Source organism: Xenopus tropicalis, chromosome 2, assembly GCF_000004195.4.
Source record: "Xenopus tropicalis strain Nigerian chromosome 2, UCB_Xtro_10.0, whole genome shotgun sequence".
Classification (NCBI taxonomy): domain Eukaryota; kingdom Metazoa; phylum Chordata; class Amphibia; order Anura; family Pipidae; genus Xenopus; species Xenopus tropicalis.
The window spans coordinates 45,676,212-45,692,681 of record NC_030678.2 but is presented as its reverse complement, the minus strand read 5'-3'; the positions used below and the strand labels follow the sequence as shown (position 1 = coordinate 45,692,681).

The following is a 16,470-nucleotide window of genomic DNA, read 5'->3' as shown; positions in this document are numbered from 1 at the left end:
TATTTGGCAATTAAGCAGAGATCATCTATGTGCTATTGTAACTGTTTTGCCAGCTGAACTGACACATATTGGCAGCTTTGGTTGTACCACATATTCCCCCCACATCATGAATGAATCTCTGCTGAATTCAAGCAGAGTATGTGCATGTAAATTAGCTAGAAGACAATACTCCTGGCAGATGAAATGCTTCAAGTACACTGGGTTAACTGGTGCACTTGGAGGGGATTACCACTGGTTCAGATAGGTTCATACCTGACCCTTTTTGTACCTTTAATATAACTGTAAATCTCTCTAAAATTCAACACATAGGAAAAGTAAAATTAAATAGTCCATGCTGTAGCTATAGCATGACACATTTAGCTTTAAGAAAACAAACTGAGAACTGAATTGGCAGACTGATTTCTGCTCAGCATGCATGCATGTTACTGATTGGTTTGTGCAGTTTGTATACATGCCTAACAAGAGTCATCAACCTTTTTTTTACCCTTGTGAAAAAAAATAAATCCATTGGATGTTGGTCAAATTTGCAGTGATGCATTAAGGGAGGCATACAACTTTGCAGACAGTAGTCAGCACAACACCTTGTTTCTATTATGTAATAGTGCAGGTTCCCCAGTGGCCACTTCCCATCGGCACATCCAGGCAAAAAACAGTACCACTTGTATTCTTAATTAAAATGCCTTTATTGCAAATATTTTTAGGGCATTACAGCAAGGGGAGGGATACACCTGGAGTTAAGGAATTTAACAGGCCTTGTACAAAGAACATTTTAAAAGACAAATACTGATATTGAAGCTTATTTGCAAATATTGGGAATATTTGGAAAAATGTTGCAGTCATTCCATTATTGAACTACCCTTAGATCAGTAGTTCTCAAACTCTAGAAGGTTCTATTCTTAAAGCCAACGATGTGGCTGCATGTCTAAATGCTCCTTGAAGTCCAACCTTAAGCTCAGTTAGGGTAAGATTTAGGCCAATGGCACCCAAGGGCATTTTTTGCAGGAAATCTGCTTTACCATGACTGAATGTAATGTGTTTTACATATGGTGATCTGAAGGTTAGCGAATGATAAGGAAGGAAATTTGGAATGTTTTGTTGCTCACAGTAGTGCAGATTTACCATGGGCAACAAAATGTCCAGTGTGCCATTGCCCTTATGGTAAACATTACTGTCCAAGATATTTTTCCAATGATTTATGACTGATAAAGCAATGCTTTCGTATATATTTATCAATCTTAATCGGTCCTTGACCGAATGTTGGACCTCAAATGCAATAGAAAGTCTAAAAATCACTGCCTTAAATATTGCCATCTTCTGGATGCTCTACTTGAAGATAAATAAGGCTGAGATATGGAATGACACTGTTTTCTGCCACCAGCTATTCTTGCAGCTATAAATGATAAGGTTATATCAATGTTTATATGACATATCTGTAAACTTGTCCCCTGGACAATTGGACAATAAAGGTATTCTGTCATGGTTTTTATGCTGTACTGTTTATATTTAAATTACACTGTTCACATTTAAAATTGTATTCTTGAACCAGCAAATATATATTTTTTAGTTGTAATATTGGTGTGTAGGTGCCATCTCAGTGCATTGTGCCTGAGTCTGAGCTTTCAGAAAGAGCCAGCGCTACACATTAGAACTGCTTTCAGGTAACCTATTGTTTCTCCTTCTCCCATGTAACTAAAGGAGTCGCAAGCCGGACTTTGATTTCTTACTGTTGAGTGGTATTCTGATATTTACTGGGGCTGCTACCTTTCTCCCTTCCAATTTTTCTGCTGATTGGCTGCTGTAGGAAAAGGGAGTGTGACTGAAGTTTATAAGAGCCCAGGTCACATGACTGTGGCACCCTGGGAAATGGAGAATATGGCTAGCCCCTATGAGAATGTTTTAAATTGAATATAAAAAAATCTGTTTGTGTTTTTGAAAAACAGATGTCAATGCAGGATTCTGCTGGAGAAGCTCTATTAACTCATGTGTTTTGAAAAGAAACATCTTTTCCCATGACATTATTCCTTTAAAGGGTTGCATAACCAAAAATGCCTAAAACCATTGCAATAAGAGATCAAGTTATAAATGGAAAATAAAACTGTTTGCACCCAAAACCACAGTCTATACCCACATTTTACCAACACTTGTAACGGAAGGAGTAGAACAAAATAACCTTAGTGATATCTTAAGCAATATAGCTAATCATGCGCCAAATAATTGGATGAAACGTAATTAAGGCTACTGTTACTACCTTCTCTTGGAGGAACACAGTAGACTGGACCACCTTCATCTGATTCAAATGAAGAGAAGGAGTTCTCAGACAACCAGCCAGTGGAAGGGGACTCAATGAAACTATGATTGAAGGGAAGCTCTGCATCATGGTGAGAAACTAGAAAACACAATTATCAACAATGTTGTCATATTGTCTTTTATTTTTACTAACTATAATTCAACACAACAGTGTAATTCATATAACAATGTTTTTTGCACTTTGCATTCTGCCTGTGGGTTCAAGTTGTAAGAATGGAGAGTAAGGACTCCACTTCCCCCATGAATACAGCACTTATGTTCAGCAGCACTGTATTCTGTGTGTGTGTGGGGGAAGACGCATGTAAGCGAGGTGCAGAACACAGCATGACATTGGTATTAATCGATTGCAATTTTGTACCTTTCCTATGAATACATTGCTGCCTGTACTTTGCAAAGGTGCCCTGTAATTACTGCCTCTCCTTTGGCCTTGTGCACACCAGCACTGATTCAAGGTGGAAAGAGCTGCAGGAACTCTAGCACAAGGGCTTATTGAATGAGGACGAAGGGGCACGATTTGCTAACCTTGTTACTCTAGCACTTATGTCTGGGGTCTTTATAGGTTAACACTTACCAGTTACCCAGGAGAGTTTAGTACTCCCAACAGAACAACAGGGCAACAGTGAACTTATGTTTGCCAAGGTCCCTTGAAAATTATGCTTCATTCTTGAAAAGGTTCCTCCTTCTTGGGATACCCTGTATAAGAAAAGGATTTCAGTTAAATTATGTTCTACTGTGGATTATTATGATTTAAAATATATTGACATAACGTCCAGTAAAGTTGTTTAATTGCCATTTTACACATCCATTTGTTTTAGGTACAACACTTATTTATGACCCCATCACTGCCTATGAGTAAGCTTTGAACATCTTTACTGCCCCTTGCTAATAGGGGGCCACATGGGACAACCCTGTAATAGAATAAAAAAGGCATAACATGACAGGACATCATTCTGAAATAACTTGAAAGGGGTAGTTCACATTTAAAATAACTTTTATTATGATGAAAGTGATTTTTGGAGGCAATTTTTAATTGGTCTTCATTTTTTATGTTTTTTTTAATGATTTAGCCTTTTGTTCAGCAGCTATTCTGTAGCTTCACAGACCTATTGCTTTTTGGCTTCTTGGCTCAGTGTCTCCTATGTGCAAGCTCAAAAGAAGTAGAAATAGGTGTTAAATGATTAAAGATAAAGTTCAAATGAAACGTTTCCAGGAATGCTAAGAGTTAACATAACAGTTAATAACAGTTAAGTGCCAATTTCACAAAGGTAGAGAAGAAAACTTTACTTTTTAAAATATAATTTGTAAAAATATTTGTTTGTTTATCATATTTCCTTGTGTCTTCTCGTTGGTGGTATTTGACAGCTCAACCCTGCTGAGGTCCATTCAAACCAACTGGAACATCATTGTTTGTTAAATGGATATTTTTCTACCACTTTGCCCAGGTTGCTTTGCCATTAAACTCTATGGGAACCTTGTGCAATGCTAGAAGCTACATAAAGTCATGGTCCAAATTGTTGGCACCCCAGAAATTTTTCCAGAAAATCAAGTATTTCTCACAGAAAAGTATTGCAGTAACACACGTTTTGCTATACACATGTTTATTCCCTTTGTGTGTATTGAAACAGAACAAAAAAGGGAGGAAAAAAAGCAAATTGGACATAATGTCACACAAAACTCCAAATATGGGCTGGACAAAATTATTGGCACCCTTAACTTAATATTTGGTTGCACACCTTTTGGAAAAAATAACTGAAATCAGTCGCTTCCTATAACCATGAATAAGCTTCTTACACCTCTCGCCAGGAATTTTTGACTCTTCCTTTGCAAATTGCTCCAGGTCTCTCTTATTGGAAGGCCGCCTTTTCCCAACAGCAATTTCAAGATATCTCCACAGATGTTCAATGGGATTTATATCTGGACTCATTGCTGGCCACTTCAGAACTCACCAGCGCTTTGTTGCCATCCATTTCTGGGTGCTTTTTGATGTATGTTTGGGGTCATTGTCATGCTGGAAGACCCAAGATCTCGGACGCAAACAAAGCTTTCTGACACTGGGCTGTACAGTGCGACCCAAAATCCTTTGGTAATCCTCAGATTTCATGATGCCTTGCACATAATTAAGGCGTCCAGTGCCAGAGGCAGCAAAGCAACCCCAAAACATCATTGAACCTCCACCATATTTCACTGTAGGTACTGTGTTCTGTTCTTTGTAGGCCTCATTCCATTTTCGGTAAACAGTAGAATGATGTGCTATACCAAAAAGCTCTATCTTGGTCTCATTTGTCCACAAGATGTTTTCCCAGAAGGATTGTGGCTTACTCAAGTACATTTTGGCAAACTGCAGTCTTGCTTTTTTATGTCTCTGTGCCAGCAGTGGGGTCCTCCTGGGTCTCCTGCCATAGCGATTCATTTAATTTAAATGTCAACAGATAGTTTGCGCTGACACTGATGCTCCCTGAGCCTGCAGGACAGCTTGAATTTCTTTGGAACTTGTTTGGGGCTGCTTATCCACCATCCGGACTATCCTGCGTTGCAACCTTTCATCAATTTTTCTTTTCCTTCCATGCCCAGGAAGATTAGCTACAGTGCTATGGGTTGCAAACTTTTTGATAATGTTGCACACTGTGGACAAAGGCAAATCTAGATCTCTAGAGATGGACTTGTAACCTTGAGATTGTTGATATTTTTCCACAATTTTGGTTCTCAAGTCCTCAGACAGTTCTCTTCTGCTCTATCTGCTGTCCATGCTTAGTGTGGCACACACAGACACACAATGCAAAGACTAAGGGAACTTCTCTCCTTTTTATCTGCTTTCAGGTGTGATTTTTATATTGCCCACACCTGTTACTTGCCCCAGGTGAGTTTAAAGGAGCATCACATGTTTGAAACAATCTTATTTGTCCACAATTTTGGTGAAAGGGTGCCAATAATTTTGTCCAGCCCATTTTTGGAGTTTTGTGTGACATTATGTCCAATTTGCTTTTTTCCTCCCTTTTTTTTGGTTCTGTTCCAATACACACAAAGGGAATAAACATGTGTATAGCAAAACACATGTTACTGCAATACTTTTCTGTGAGAAATACTTGATTTTCTGGAAAAATTTCTGGGGTGCCAACAATTTTGGCCATGACTGTATGATATGTTATGGTAATTGATCCAGGAAAATAAAGTTATTGGTAGTATGGTTACATTTAGCCTTTTTCCTGAGTATTATGCCATGAAAACACATAAAAACAGAATTTTTAGAGACACATAATTTAGCAGAAATGATGGTATTTGTTACAGCCCTGAGTGTGGCTTTTTGAATTTAATTCTTGCATTTTAAGGCTTCCAGAAGTGGAATTCTTAAATGGACCTCCTTCCAAAAACTAATTTTTTTTCTTGGAAAGTTATGTGTATGTAGGGGAGCTGTGTACACTTGTATCTTCTCTTTGTTGTTACTGTGCAAGGAGGAGGAGCCCCCACCCTCTGTGAGAGCTGACAGGAAGGAAGTGAGAAGGAGGTGCTGCTGGAACAAGGAAGTAGAGAGACAAGCAAGGTGCTGGAAGCTCACACAGTGTTCTGTATAAGAAAGTAATTGGGAACCCCCCAGTGTCAGAAAGCGCGCTCTTTTAGGTTGCAGAAGGAAAGGGGGTCCCTGTCAGGGCTCTGAAGAGCAAAGCGTGCTCTTCTCAGGGCATGGAAAGCCAAAGGGAGTTCTTCTCAAGACTCTGAAGTACTTGCCACATAAGTGGGGATTCCCCTCAGCAGTTCAGAAAGTATCAGCTATGTTATGTGAGTGAAGTTGCCCCTGGCTGGCAGGCTGTATCTATCTCTGCAAATTTAAAGGTATAGCGTCCTGCCAAGAAATCAATAAACCTTTCCTGTGTGTGTTATGGATCAGATAAGTTTCCCAGGGAGGGGTACCGCAGTCCAACCTGTTCTGACCCTGGGTGGAGGCACGCCATTTATCAGTGTACCTGCTCTTCCATATAGCGGGGGCACAGGACTCCTGTAGCGCACGCAAGTGAATGCATGCTAGATCTCATGCAGTAGCAAAAGAGGGCTACATGTAAATATAACTGCAGCTGAAATCAGCATTTGTTTCTTTTATCTAAGGGGCCTAAGGGGCCCATTTACTTACTCACGAACGGGCCGAATGCGTCCGATTGCGTTTTTTTCGTAATGATCAGTATTTTGCGATTTTTTCGGAAAATTATCGCGACTTTTTCGTTACCAATACGATTTTTGCGGAAAAACGCGAGTTTTTCGTAGCCATTCCGAAAGTTGCGATGTTTTCGTAGCGTTAAAACTTGCGCAAAAAGTTGCGATTTTTTCGTAGTGTTAAAACTTGCGCAAAACATCGCGCCTTTTAAGTTTTAACGCTACGAAAAAAAAGCAACTTTTCGCGCAAGTTTTAACGCTACGAAAAAATCGCAACTTTCGCGATAATTTCCGAAAAGTCGTAAAGGCGCTGAAAAAATCGCAAAAAATACGAAAAAGTCGCAAAATGTTCATTTTCCAATCGGAATTTTTCCAATTCGGGCGGAATTCGTGTCTTAGTAAATCAGCCCCTAACTCTTCAAACATTATAACAGGAGTCAGTTCTCCTTCAGCTATTTTAATTAGCTTTAATAATTTTATCTACTGGCTTGAAACATTGTTTCTGGAGTCAGAGCCACAAGTGCAGAGAATTAAATTATCAAACTGACACTGCTTTTAATAGCAATTATATTTGCAAATAACTTATTAATGTATTAACTTATAAATTAATGTATTTATTGGAAAGTTATGTTTTCTTTCACTGAGCAAAAAAAAAACAAACAGTTTTTTGGGTGGAGGGTCCCTAAAAGTAGTTGTATCCCCATAAACCTGCACACATTTTCCAATAATTCCTTTAAAGTGGCAAAAGCAAAAGATTGCGGTAGCATAATGTGTTGTCAAACCTGAGTAATGATTTTTATATTTATTTAAGGGGTGGTTGACCTTTAAGTTAACTTTTCGCATGTTATAAAATAAAATCTCCTATCAACTTTGCAATTGGTCTTCATTATGTATGTTTATTTTTATAGTTTTAAAATTATTTGCCTTCTCCTAACTCTTTCCAGCTTTCAAATGGGTGCCACTGACCCCAGCAGGCAAAAAACTATTGCTCTGCGAGGCTATAATACCATTATTATCTTTTATTCATTATCTTTCTATTCTATATCTATAACTTTATTTCCTATTCATATTCCAGTCTCTTATTCAAACCACTGCCTGGTTGCTTTAGTAAACAAGATCCTAGCAACCAGATAGCTACTGAAATTCCAAACTGGAGAGCTGCTAAACACAGTTAACTAGTGTATTGAAGGGTGAACAACTGCTTTAAAAGAATAGTTCAATGTAAAATGAAACTGGGTAAAATAGACTGCACAAAATATTTTTGTTTTGCACAGTCTATCTATTTAACCCAGTTTTATTCTTACACTTAACTGTTCCTTTAAGCAACTAAGGTACAATATATGTAGCTTGTGTATAAGTTACATCCTCTCTAAGAAGAGATACAGTAGCAGCATGTTTTATCTACTGTTACTATATTAGGTGAACAGTTATACTGAGTGAGGAATACCATCCTGTAAACTAGATATTGCTTAACACCAAACAATGCTACCAGGAAGCAGTTGAGATGCACCCATACCTATTTTTTGAATCAGACTGGTCAGTTCCACAACAGCAGCAACAGCACAAAATGAAAAGGAAGAACAACACAGACACAAGGACACCAGCAACGAGAGCTCCTTTTTGACTGGATGCTGTAAAAAGAAATGGGAAATTATTAGGCCACAGGCCAGCATTAGGCTCAAGCATCTGCACTCAAAAAAACAATGTTACTTGTGCTGCTATAGTGACATCTAGAAAGCATGCATGGTTGTTGGTACAGAAGGTCAGGTTTCAGATGTATTTGGGTTTACAAAGGAACATTTTCACAGTGCTGGGCAACACAGCAGAAAATAATAATTGGTTAAAGGCTCGGTTCATAAGAGTTTGCAAATGCTGAAAAACAGATGAAAAGAAAATGAAACATCTTGTTGGGAAACTACAGAACTATTGATCAGACAATAAAACAGATTTACCCATAAGGATATGTAACTATTTTTTTTGTATTACTTTATTTTAATTCAATTAACATTTTAAAAATTTGAAGTATATATCTTAAAGGGGATAGTTTACCTTAAAGTTTGAGTTGGCCTTCATTTTTCTTTGGTTTCCAGCGTTCAAATATAGGTCAGTGATGCTGGCAGCCAAAAACTATTGCTCTATTGGCGTTTGTCTCATCATACTTGAAGACAATGTGAAAGTAACTACCTCTCTAGAGAGGCTACATGAGCAGATCCACCCATTTCACCCAACAACTGAATGAGCAGCTTCTTGTCCCATTAAGCAATCCACATCATGGAAGCTGCTGCTAATCAGAGTTTAAGGGATTTGAATCACGTTTAAAAGCCAAAGCAATTATCAGATGTATGGATTTACCAATATATTAGCCAGATTCTGCTTGTTCCTTTGTAGGGTCAAATAACAGTGCCACCTGGCTTTGGCAAGACACCCAGTCTGATGTTAGTCCCTGACATCACTTATACCATCAGCATGACTATCTGGCCTAGCTGGTGCATCACCAGCTAGGAAGTTGGCAATGTACTTGTTGGCGAATATGAAATACCCTCTGAATCCCTCACATTCCTGGCCATCTCCATTGCCCAATTACCTTATATAAGCTTCCAGTTCCTGCTCTATTCCCAGTCCCACCCTCTTATTTCCCTGCCTAGTGACACTGTATCTCCCCCCACCCCCCTTGACATCACCAACCCCAGTGACCTCACCACCCTCTCCCACCCAAAGGCCAGTATTACATGGCAACATTTCTAAATCGTCCACATCATGTGGACTTGAAAGGACCATTACCTCTAAAAAAGATAAACGTTACCCATCCACCCTGGCCCCTGTGTTACATATGAGTGATGGGCTTGTCTCAAGATTCCTTTCCCAGAAGCACAGTAGGATGTGGGTAGCCAATCATGGCTCTGCTGTCACACAAGGAAAGATATACGGCTGTTCCCTGTCAGGTTTGCCTAGCTGCTAATTTGCTGGCATTCTACAGTGCAAAGTGTGGAGAGCAGCCAGGGTCTCCTGAATAGCCTGGGAAAGCAGCAGTCACAGTGAGGCAGAATAACTGGCTAGTACTAGTAAAGGATTTAAATTGAAGAAGCATAAAAGATAAATACTTCTGTTTTTAATGGTGTATACTAGTGATGTGTGGGCTGACCCTTAACCCACAGGTTTACACTTATGTCAAGAGGGTTAGAGTTGAAAATTGGGCATCCATTGTGGGTTTGGTTTGGTTGCGGGTAAGCCTGGGGAAGTACACTGTTCCTCTGCTCCTGAAATTTCCCTGTCTTGAAAAGGCGGGATCAGTAGTAGTGTACAGAGCAGAAAGACTTGATTATTGGTTGGGTGATGGTCCAACAATGGCAACATTTTGTGGGTTCAAGTTTTACGGGTTAGGGTCAGGTGCGGGTTGATTTTTTCCTGATTTGCACATCACTAGTGTATACTGCAATAGCATGTATTTGTTAATGATACTAGGGGGAAATGTATTAAAATAAAAAACTGCAGCAAAAATGTAATAATTATAAATAAAAATGTAGGTATCTAAACCCTGATATGGTTCTACAGCAGTCAATGGAAGATTTTTTAAAGTCATTTTCATTGCAAATACATTTTATCCATGGCTTAATGTAATTGAATTTTTCAAGTACAAGTATTTTTGTAAATATGCAAGCAATAATCATGATTGAGAAAACATTTGGAACAATAGGATTTCTACCTCCTTCTGCCGATTCAGCTCTGAAGGGAGAATTTTGGTCAGGCGCCTTCTATGGCGCCCGATCAAAATTTTCTAACCTGCCCGATCGACGAGCCGACCGATTTCAGCAGCTTCCTGCGACATCGGTCGGCTCGCTGACATACCATACACGCACCGATTATCGTACGAAACGAGGTTTCGTACGATAATATCGGTGCGTGTATGGCCACCTTAAGTGATGCCCAATCTGCAGCTCACCTGTTGTTGATGGACTACAAACCTTGACACACAATCAACTTGTTAGAGGTTTCATCTCACTAGGACCTACTTCCATTTTTCTTCCTAATCAAACCCTCAAGTTCTTGACCCCAAGAACCTCTATTCATTTATGTAAAAAGTAGATTCTGCTCATGTTTGCATTCTTCCATCCTGATTCAGCCATCTGACCTTTCACCAGACACTGCACAATATGTCAAGGACGAACATTAACAACACAGGTCTGTGCAAACTGGCCAGCTAATAATCTTTGGATTTGTCTTTGGTGAGTGATACCAAGCCGGTGTTTTGGAAACTTTCAGTTAATCTTTAACTTGGCTCATATAAAACACACAAAATGTTTTACTAGAATCAACATAGTGTGAGAGATCAATCATTAATGACATAAGCAATCTGCGACTGATGCGCATTATTAGCCAAGCACTTAGGGAAAATATAATATGTGATTGCTAATATAAAAATGTACCAAAATAAAAAATGCCTTGTGCTATTCATATAAATAATGAAGCAAGAAGCTACAAGGCAAAAATATTTCTTCTCGGAAAGAAAAGCTGGCCATACCGGGACACATTTAAGATGCAGATTAGGCCCCTCCAGACTGAGCTGCAGCTTATTTTCCCATGTATGGGCTCTCCCTGACTGCTTCCTAGACAGATATCTGGTAAAAAAAAATCAGCCATGTATCTAAGGCAAGGACTGTATCAGTGCACTGATTTCATGCCTCCCAACATCTGAAAAATGTAAAGAGGGACAAAAAGAAATGCCGTGCACAGCATGCTGATTTTTTGTGACCACACCCATGTTTATGAATACACCCCCTAAATACCACTCCCATGTTACAACATTTGGCAGGTTATTTAATATGAACACATTTCTGGGGGTTTTGGTGTCTTGTTTTATGTCTTATTACAGTGTTGCTAAATAAGGTAAAACTGCTGAAGGTGAATAGCTGCAAGTCTTAGTTCCGCCAAGAGACCTATTTAGCTTATTAGTTACAATTGTATCTAGTGCAGGTGTAGCTTGCTTAGTTTTCTGGGCTCTCTGCCAAAAGCTACTTTTTTAAATTAAGTTTGAGAAACATTGTATCTAAGGGCAGGTGTAGCTTGTTGCGTTTCTGGGCTCTCTGCCAAAAGTTACTTGTTTAATTAAGTTTGCAAAACATTGTATTTTTAGCATTCAGTTCAGATTCAGTGCAGCAGATCAAAGGGAAATGAGGGACATTTCAGTAAGAATCTGGGACTGCAGGCTGAGCTGTCAAAATCAGGACTGTCCCACAAAAATCGGGACAGTTGGGAGGTATGTTGGTTCTCTCCAGAATAGCCTGAACAGGCCCCTCATTATGATTCAACCCTTGGCCCGGGAGCCAAACCATTGGATCAGCTTGAATAAACCCAGCATGTAAGTTGCCAAATCTGGCAAAGATCTGCTCACTTGGCAACCTTGCAGTGATCTTTATGTGTATGTGCAGCTTAAGAAAAAGAGACAGTAATAGAGCCCATTTAATAACACTGGACAACTTTGCTGCTGGTTAATAACCCATAGCAAGCATCAAATGTTTGCTTTTCATTGTTTTACTTGCAGCTGGCCATGGGTTACTGCCCACGTACAAATTTGTCCAGTGTTAGCAAATGATCCACAGATCAATCCACTCTCCCTCTTTTAGTTTATATGCAATGACAATGTTCAGCAGCTGCACAGCAAGTAAAAAGGGTATTGTAAGGTAAGGATGCACCCCAGGCTAAGCTGCCATTGGTGGGGTTGTAGCACCAATGGTAGTACTACACACTCATGTATGTACAGTAAATCTTGAAAGTTTGTGATTCAATTAGATTATTTTTGCACAAATACAACCTAAAATGTTATCTAGTAACTGGTGTGCCACCCTTGGGCAGCAATAATTGCAACTAAATGTTCCCAGTGACCATTGATTAGTACTGCACTTTAGCTTGGAGGAATTTTAGCCTATTCCTTTTTGCAGAACAGCTTCAGCTCAGGGATGTTGGTGGGATCCTCACATGAACTGTCCACTTCAGGTCATTCCACAACATTTCTATAGGATTAAGATTAGTACTTTGTTGTGGCAATTCCAAAACATTAACTTTTGTTTAGTAGATTGATTTGTGTGCTTAAGATCATTGTGTTGCTGCATACCCAACTTTCTGTTGAATTTGTACAATTCAGAATTCCATCAATGATGGCGAGCTGACCTGGTCCATAGGCAGCAAAGTGGGCCCAAACCATGATACCGTCGCTGCCACCATGTTTCAAAGATGGGATACGGTTATTATGCTGAAAATGCAATGTTTGCCTTTTCGCCAACCATAAGTTCTCTTTTGGTCTTTATACATAGAACATTTTTCCAATAACCTTCTGACTTGTTCACGTGGTCTTGCAAACCTGCCATGCACACCATTCATGTCCAGTGTTCTCCTAATAGTGGCCTCAGGAACACTGCCATGCACCAAAAGAGATCTTTGGCTTTTTAGGTGTTAGCCTGGAGTTCTTTGAGATCTCCCTGAGATCTTTGTTGGTTGACTACACCTGGGGAAGGTAGAAGTGGTGTTTAATTGCCTCCATTTGTACAGCCTGACCGTGAACTGTTGGAGTCTAAACTTATTAGAAATTATTTTGTAACCTTTTCCAGCATAGTGAGCATCAATAACTGTTTTTTGGGAGACCTCAGAAATCTTCCTCTTCCACAAACCTGTGTAGTTGAGATCAGATTTCTGTTCTTAAACTAAGGCAGGGCCTGATTATCATCCCATCAAAACACCTAACTCTAATTTCCCCTTTAAGTGTACTGAGATATTGTTGCCACACAAAAATTTTTAACTTGAAATAAATGTCCTCAATAAATATATCAACAAGCATTATGTTTTTGTATTCTCACAACCTAGTTTTAGGATGTGGGTAAAAAACAAATCAAGTTTTAGGTTATATTTTTGCAGAAATATTGAAAACTCAAATAAGTAAACAAACTTTCAAGCACTGCTTGTATTTAGCCAGTCTAGCTGGCAGTTACATGAGATACCTTACCCCCAAACTGACTGTTCCCTAGCACCACTAGTCCCTTGCCATGCACTTGAATACTCAAAACATATTTTTTGCAGCTTTTTAGGGTCTAGGGGGTAAGAAAGCTGAACATGTAATCAGTCAGTTTTAAGATTTTAAGGTCACTGTCACAGCAATTAGGTTGCTGACAGGCAGGGGCTTTGAAATGACTACTGCAGATGAGAACACTGATGGTGGGTTCTCTGTCCTGGGCAAAAGCCCTTTTTGCCTATGTATTTAAGAGGCCCTGCAGACATATACGTTATCTTATGCTTCAGAATCTATCAACACATGGAACTCTACAAGTAGGTAGTCATGTCCTCTGAATTATTGGTTTGACTTACTCCATTGGCATGTTCCATATATTGGGCTGCAGGGGCCCCCATTGCAATCGCAGGTGCTTGAGCAGTTTAATCCATAATAGCCACGAGGGCATGTCTCGTTGCAACTGAAAGAAAACAGGGATTATATCTTTAAAGAGTTTTAATGAGTTTCTCATCTATGTTTAAATACAAAAGTGATAGTTACATAGTTCCATAGGGTTGAAAAAAGACCATTAAGGTCAATCCTTCCAAGTTAAAGGAGAAAGAAAGGTAAAAACTAAGCTTTATCAGAAAGGTCTATGTAAATACAGCCATAAGCACTCACACAAACGCTACACTGAGTCCTCTATCAAAACATTTGCTGTGTCTGTTTTCCTGTGCCACAGACATGCAGCTCTCTTCTCTCTGCCCTTTCCTGCTCCCCCATCCCTCAAAAATGCTAAGAACTCACTCCCCCCCCTTAGGAATGTGGATCTGAGCCAATCAGCAGGAAGCTTCCTCATACTTTAACTAACTGAGCATGTACACTGGTCTCGGTGCAGGAGTGAGGCATTATGGGAACTTTCTTTACACAGCTCAGCGTTTTTTCTTCCTGTTTGGTTTTGATCATCCGAACAGGTGAAATATTGGGAGACACTATTGAGAGAACTGAAGGTGTGCCTGCAGCTTGAGATTAACTCTTTATTAGCCTTTCCTTCTCCTTTAACCCAGCACACACAAACCGATACTGACCTATCTATACATTCCCCAGCCTCACTGCCCTCACCATGAAAACCACCTACGCCACTTCAAAAGGAAGCTCCGTTCCTCTAATCTAAAGGGGTGGTCTCTGGTGCACTGATCGTTTTTATGGAAAAAAAAGAACATCACCTATCTGCCTATAATATTATAGTATATTATAGTATAATAATATAAACCCCACTTGTACAGAGTAATCATGTCCCTGCGCAAGCGCCTTTTTTCCAGCAAACATATCCCCAACAGTGACAGTCTAACCTCATAGTTTAAATCTTCCATCCCCTTTACCAGTTTAGTTGCAGTCTCTGCACTCTCTCCAGCTCATTAATATCCTTCTTAAGGACTCAAGGTGAGGCCTTACCAGAGACTTATGTTTTCATCCCTTGAGTCAATGCCCATTTTTATAGAAGACAGTACTTTATTTGCTTTAGTAGCCACTGAATGTTTTCCAATTTTGTCAAATCGCTCTGCAAAGTGGCAGCATCCTGCATGGAACTTATAGTTTTGCACAATTTAGTGTCGTCAGCAAAAATAGAAACAGTACTCTCTATGCCCACCTCCAGGTCATTAATAAACAAGTTGAAAAGCAAAGGACCAAGGACTGACCCCTGCGGTACTCCACTAACAACACTGGCCCATTTGGAAAATGTTCCATTTACCACCACTATTTGTAATCTATCCTTCAGCCAGTTCTCTATCCAATTACAAATATTATGTTCTAGGCCAATATTACATAATTTTATCATTAACCTTCTGTGAGGTACTGTCAGGGCCGGATTTCTACTTGGGGCGCCCCAAGGCCGCCCCCATTCGGCGCCCCCCACCCCCGTCGCGTAAACGCGAATGCGCATGCGCCTAACTTGCGCATGCGCGAACAACCCCCTATCGCTAATGCGCATGCGCAAGCGCCTAACTTAGAACTCCCATACGGAGCAGTGGGGAGATGTCCCCATTGCTCCGTATGGGAGCAAAATGTTAACATTTGCTTGCGGCGGGGCGGCATGCCGCCCCTGTGTATTTGCCGCCCTAGGCCCGGGCCTTTGTGGCCTCGCCACAAATCCGGGCCTGGGTACTGTATCAAATGATTTAGCAAAGTCCAAGTAGATGTCATCAACTGCCATTCCAGCATCGAGGTTCCTGCTCACCTCCTCATAAAAGGCAACTAAATTAGTCTGGCAAGATCTGTTATGCATAAAACCATGCTGGCACAAACTAATAGTATTGTGAACTGCAATGTATTCAAGTACCCTATCCCTTATTACCCCTTCCAAAAGCTTTCCTACTACTGATGTCAGACTAACAGGCCTATAGTTTTCAGGCTGAGAACGGGATCCCTTTTTAAATAACGGCACCACATTAGCAATTCGCCAGTCTCTCGGCACCATGCCAGACCTCAACGAATCCTGAAAAATTAAGTGAAGAGATTTGGCAATCAAAGCGCTAAGCTCGTTTAATACCCTGGGATGAATCCCATCTGGTTATGGACCTTTGTTTACCTTTACATGTTCAAGTCTCTTTTGAATCTCCTCCCAAGTGACCCATGCGTCAGTAGTTATATTACTAGAAGTGGGTATATTAAAAGGGAAGCCTACATTAGCTGGCTCCTCAAATAGAATGATTATAATAGAGTGTTTTCCCATAATTAACATGTGGGTTTATAGTGACTACCAATCACTGCTTTTCAAAATATTCATCCTTGTCTTCCTTTAATGCAATGGATAGTAGATACCAAAAAAATTATTTATGCTAACAGAATAATTATTCTGTTTATACCTAGATTAGGGGGAAATACTTCAAAGGTTTTCTGCTCTCTAGTTTCAGACACCTTTGTACACATAAACCCTTGTCAAGTTTGCTTTAGAGCCTAGATTTCAATATTATATATCCATGATATAGACCAAGAAGCCCTAAAAAGTGCTAGAGAAATATGCCACCCATAATTTTCTTTGT

General features: G+C 39.8%; 1 protein-coding gene across 1 annotated transcript in view; it reads right to left on the bottom strand.

Annotated features, from left to right (window-relative positions):
• scarf1 (scavenger receptor class F member 1) overlaps positions 1 to 16,470 on the bottom strand; it is a 36,100-nt gene that overhangs the window by 1,314 nt on the left and 18,316 nt on the right. The window contains exons 7-10 of the mRNA XM_002936053.5: positions 13,804 to 13,907; positions 7,967 to 8,081; positions 2,879 to 3,000; positions 2,249 to 2,386 (exon numbers count right to left, since the gene is read on the bottom strand). Coding sequence (XP_002936099.3) covers positions 2,249 to 2,386; positions 2,879 to 3,000; positions 7,967 to 8,081; positions 13,804 to 13,907 — 479 coding nt within the window. The remainder of the gene's footprint in view (positions 1 to 2,248; positions 2,387 to 2,878; positions 3,001 to 7,966; positions 8,082 to 13,803; positions 13,908 to 16,470) is intronic.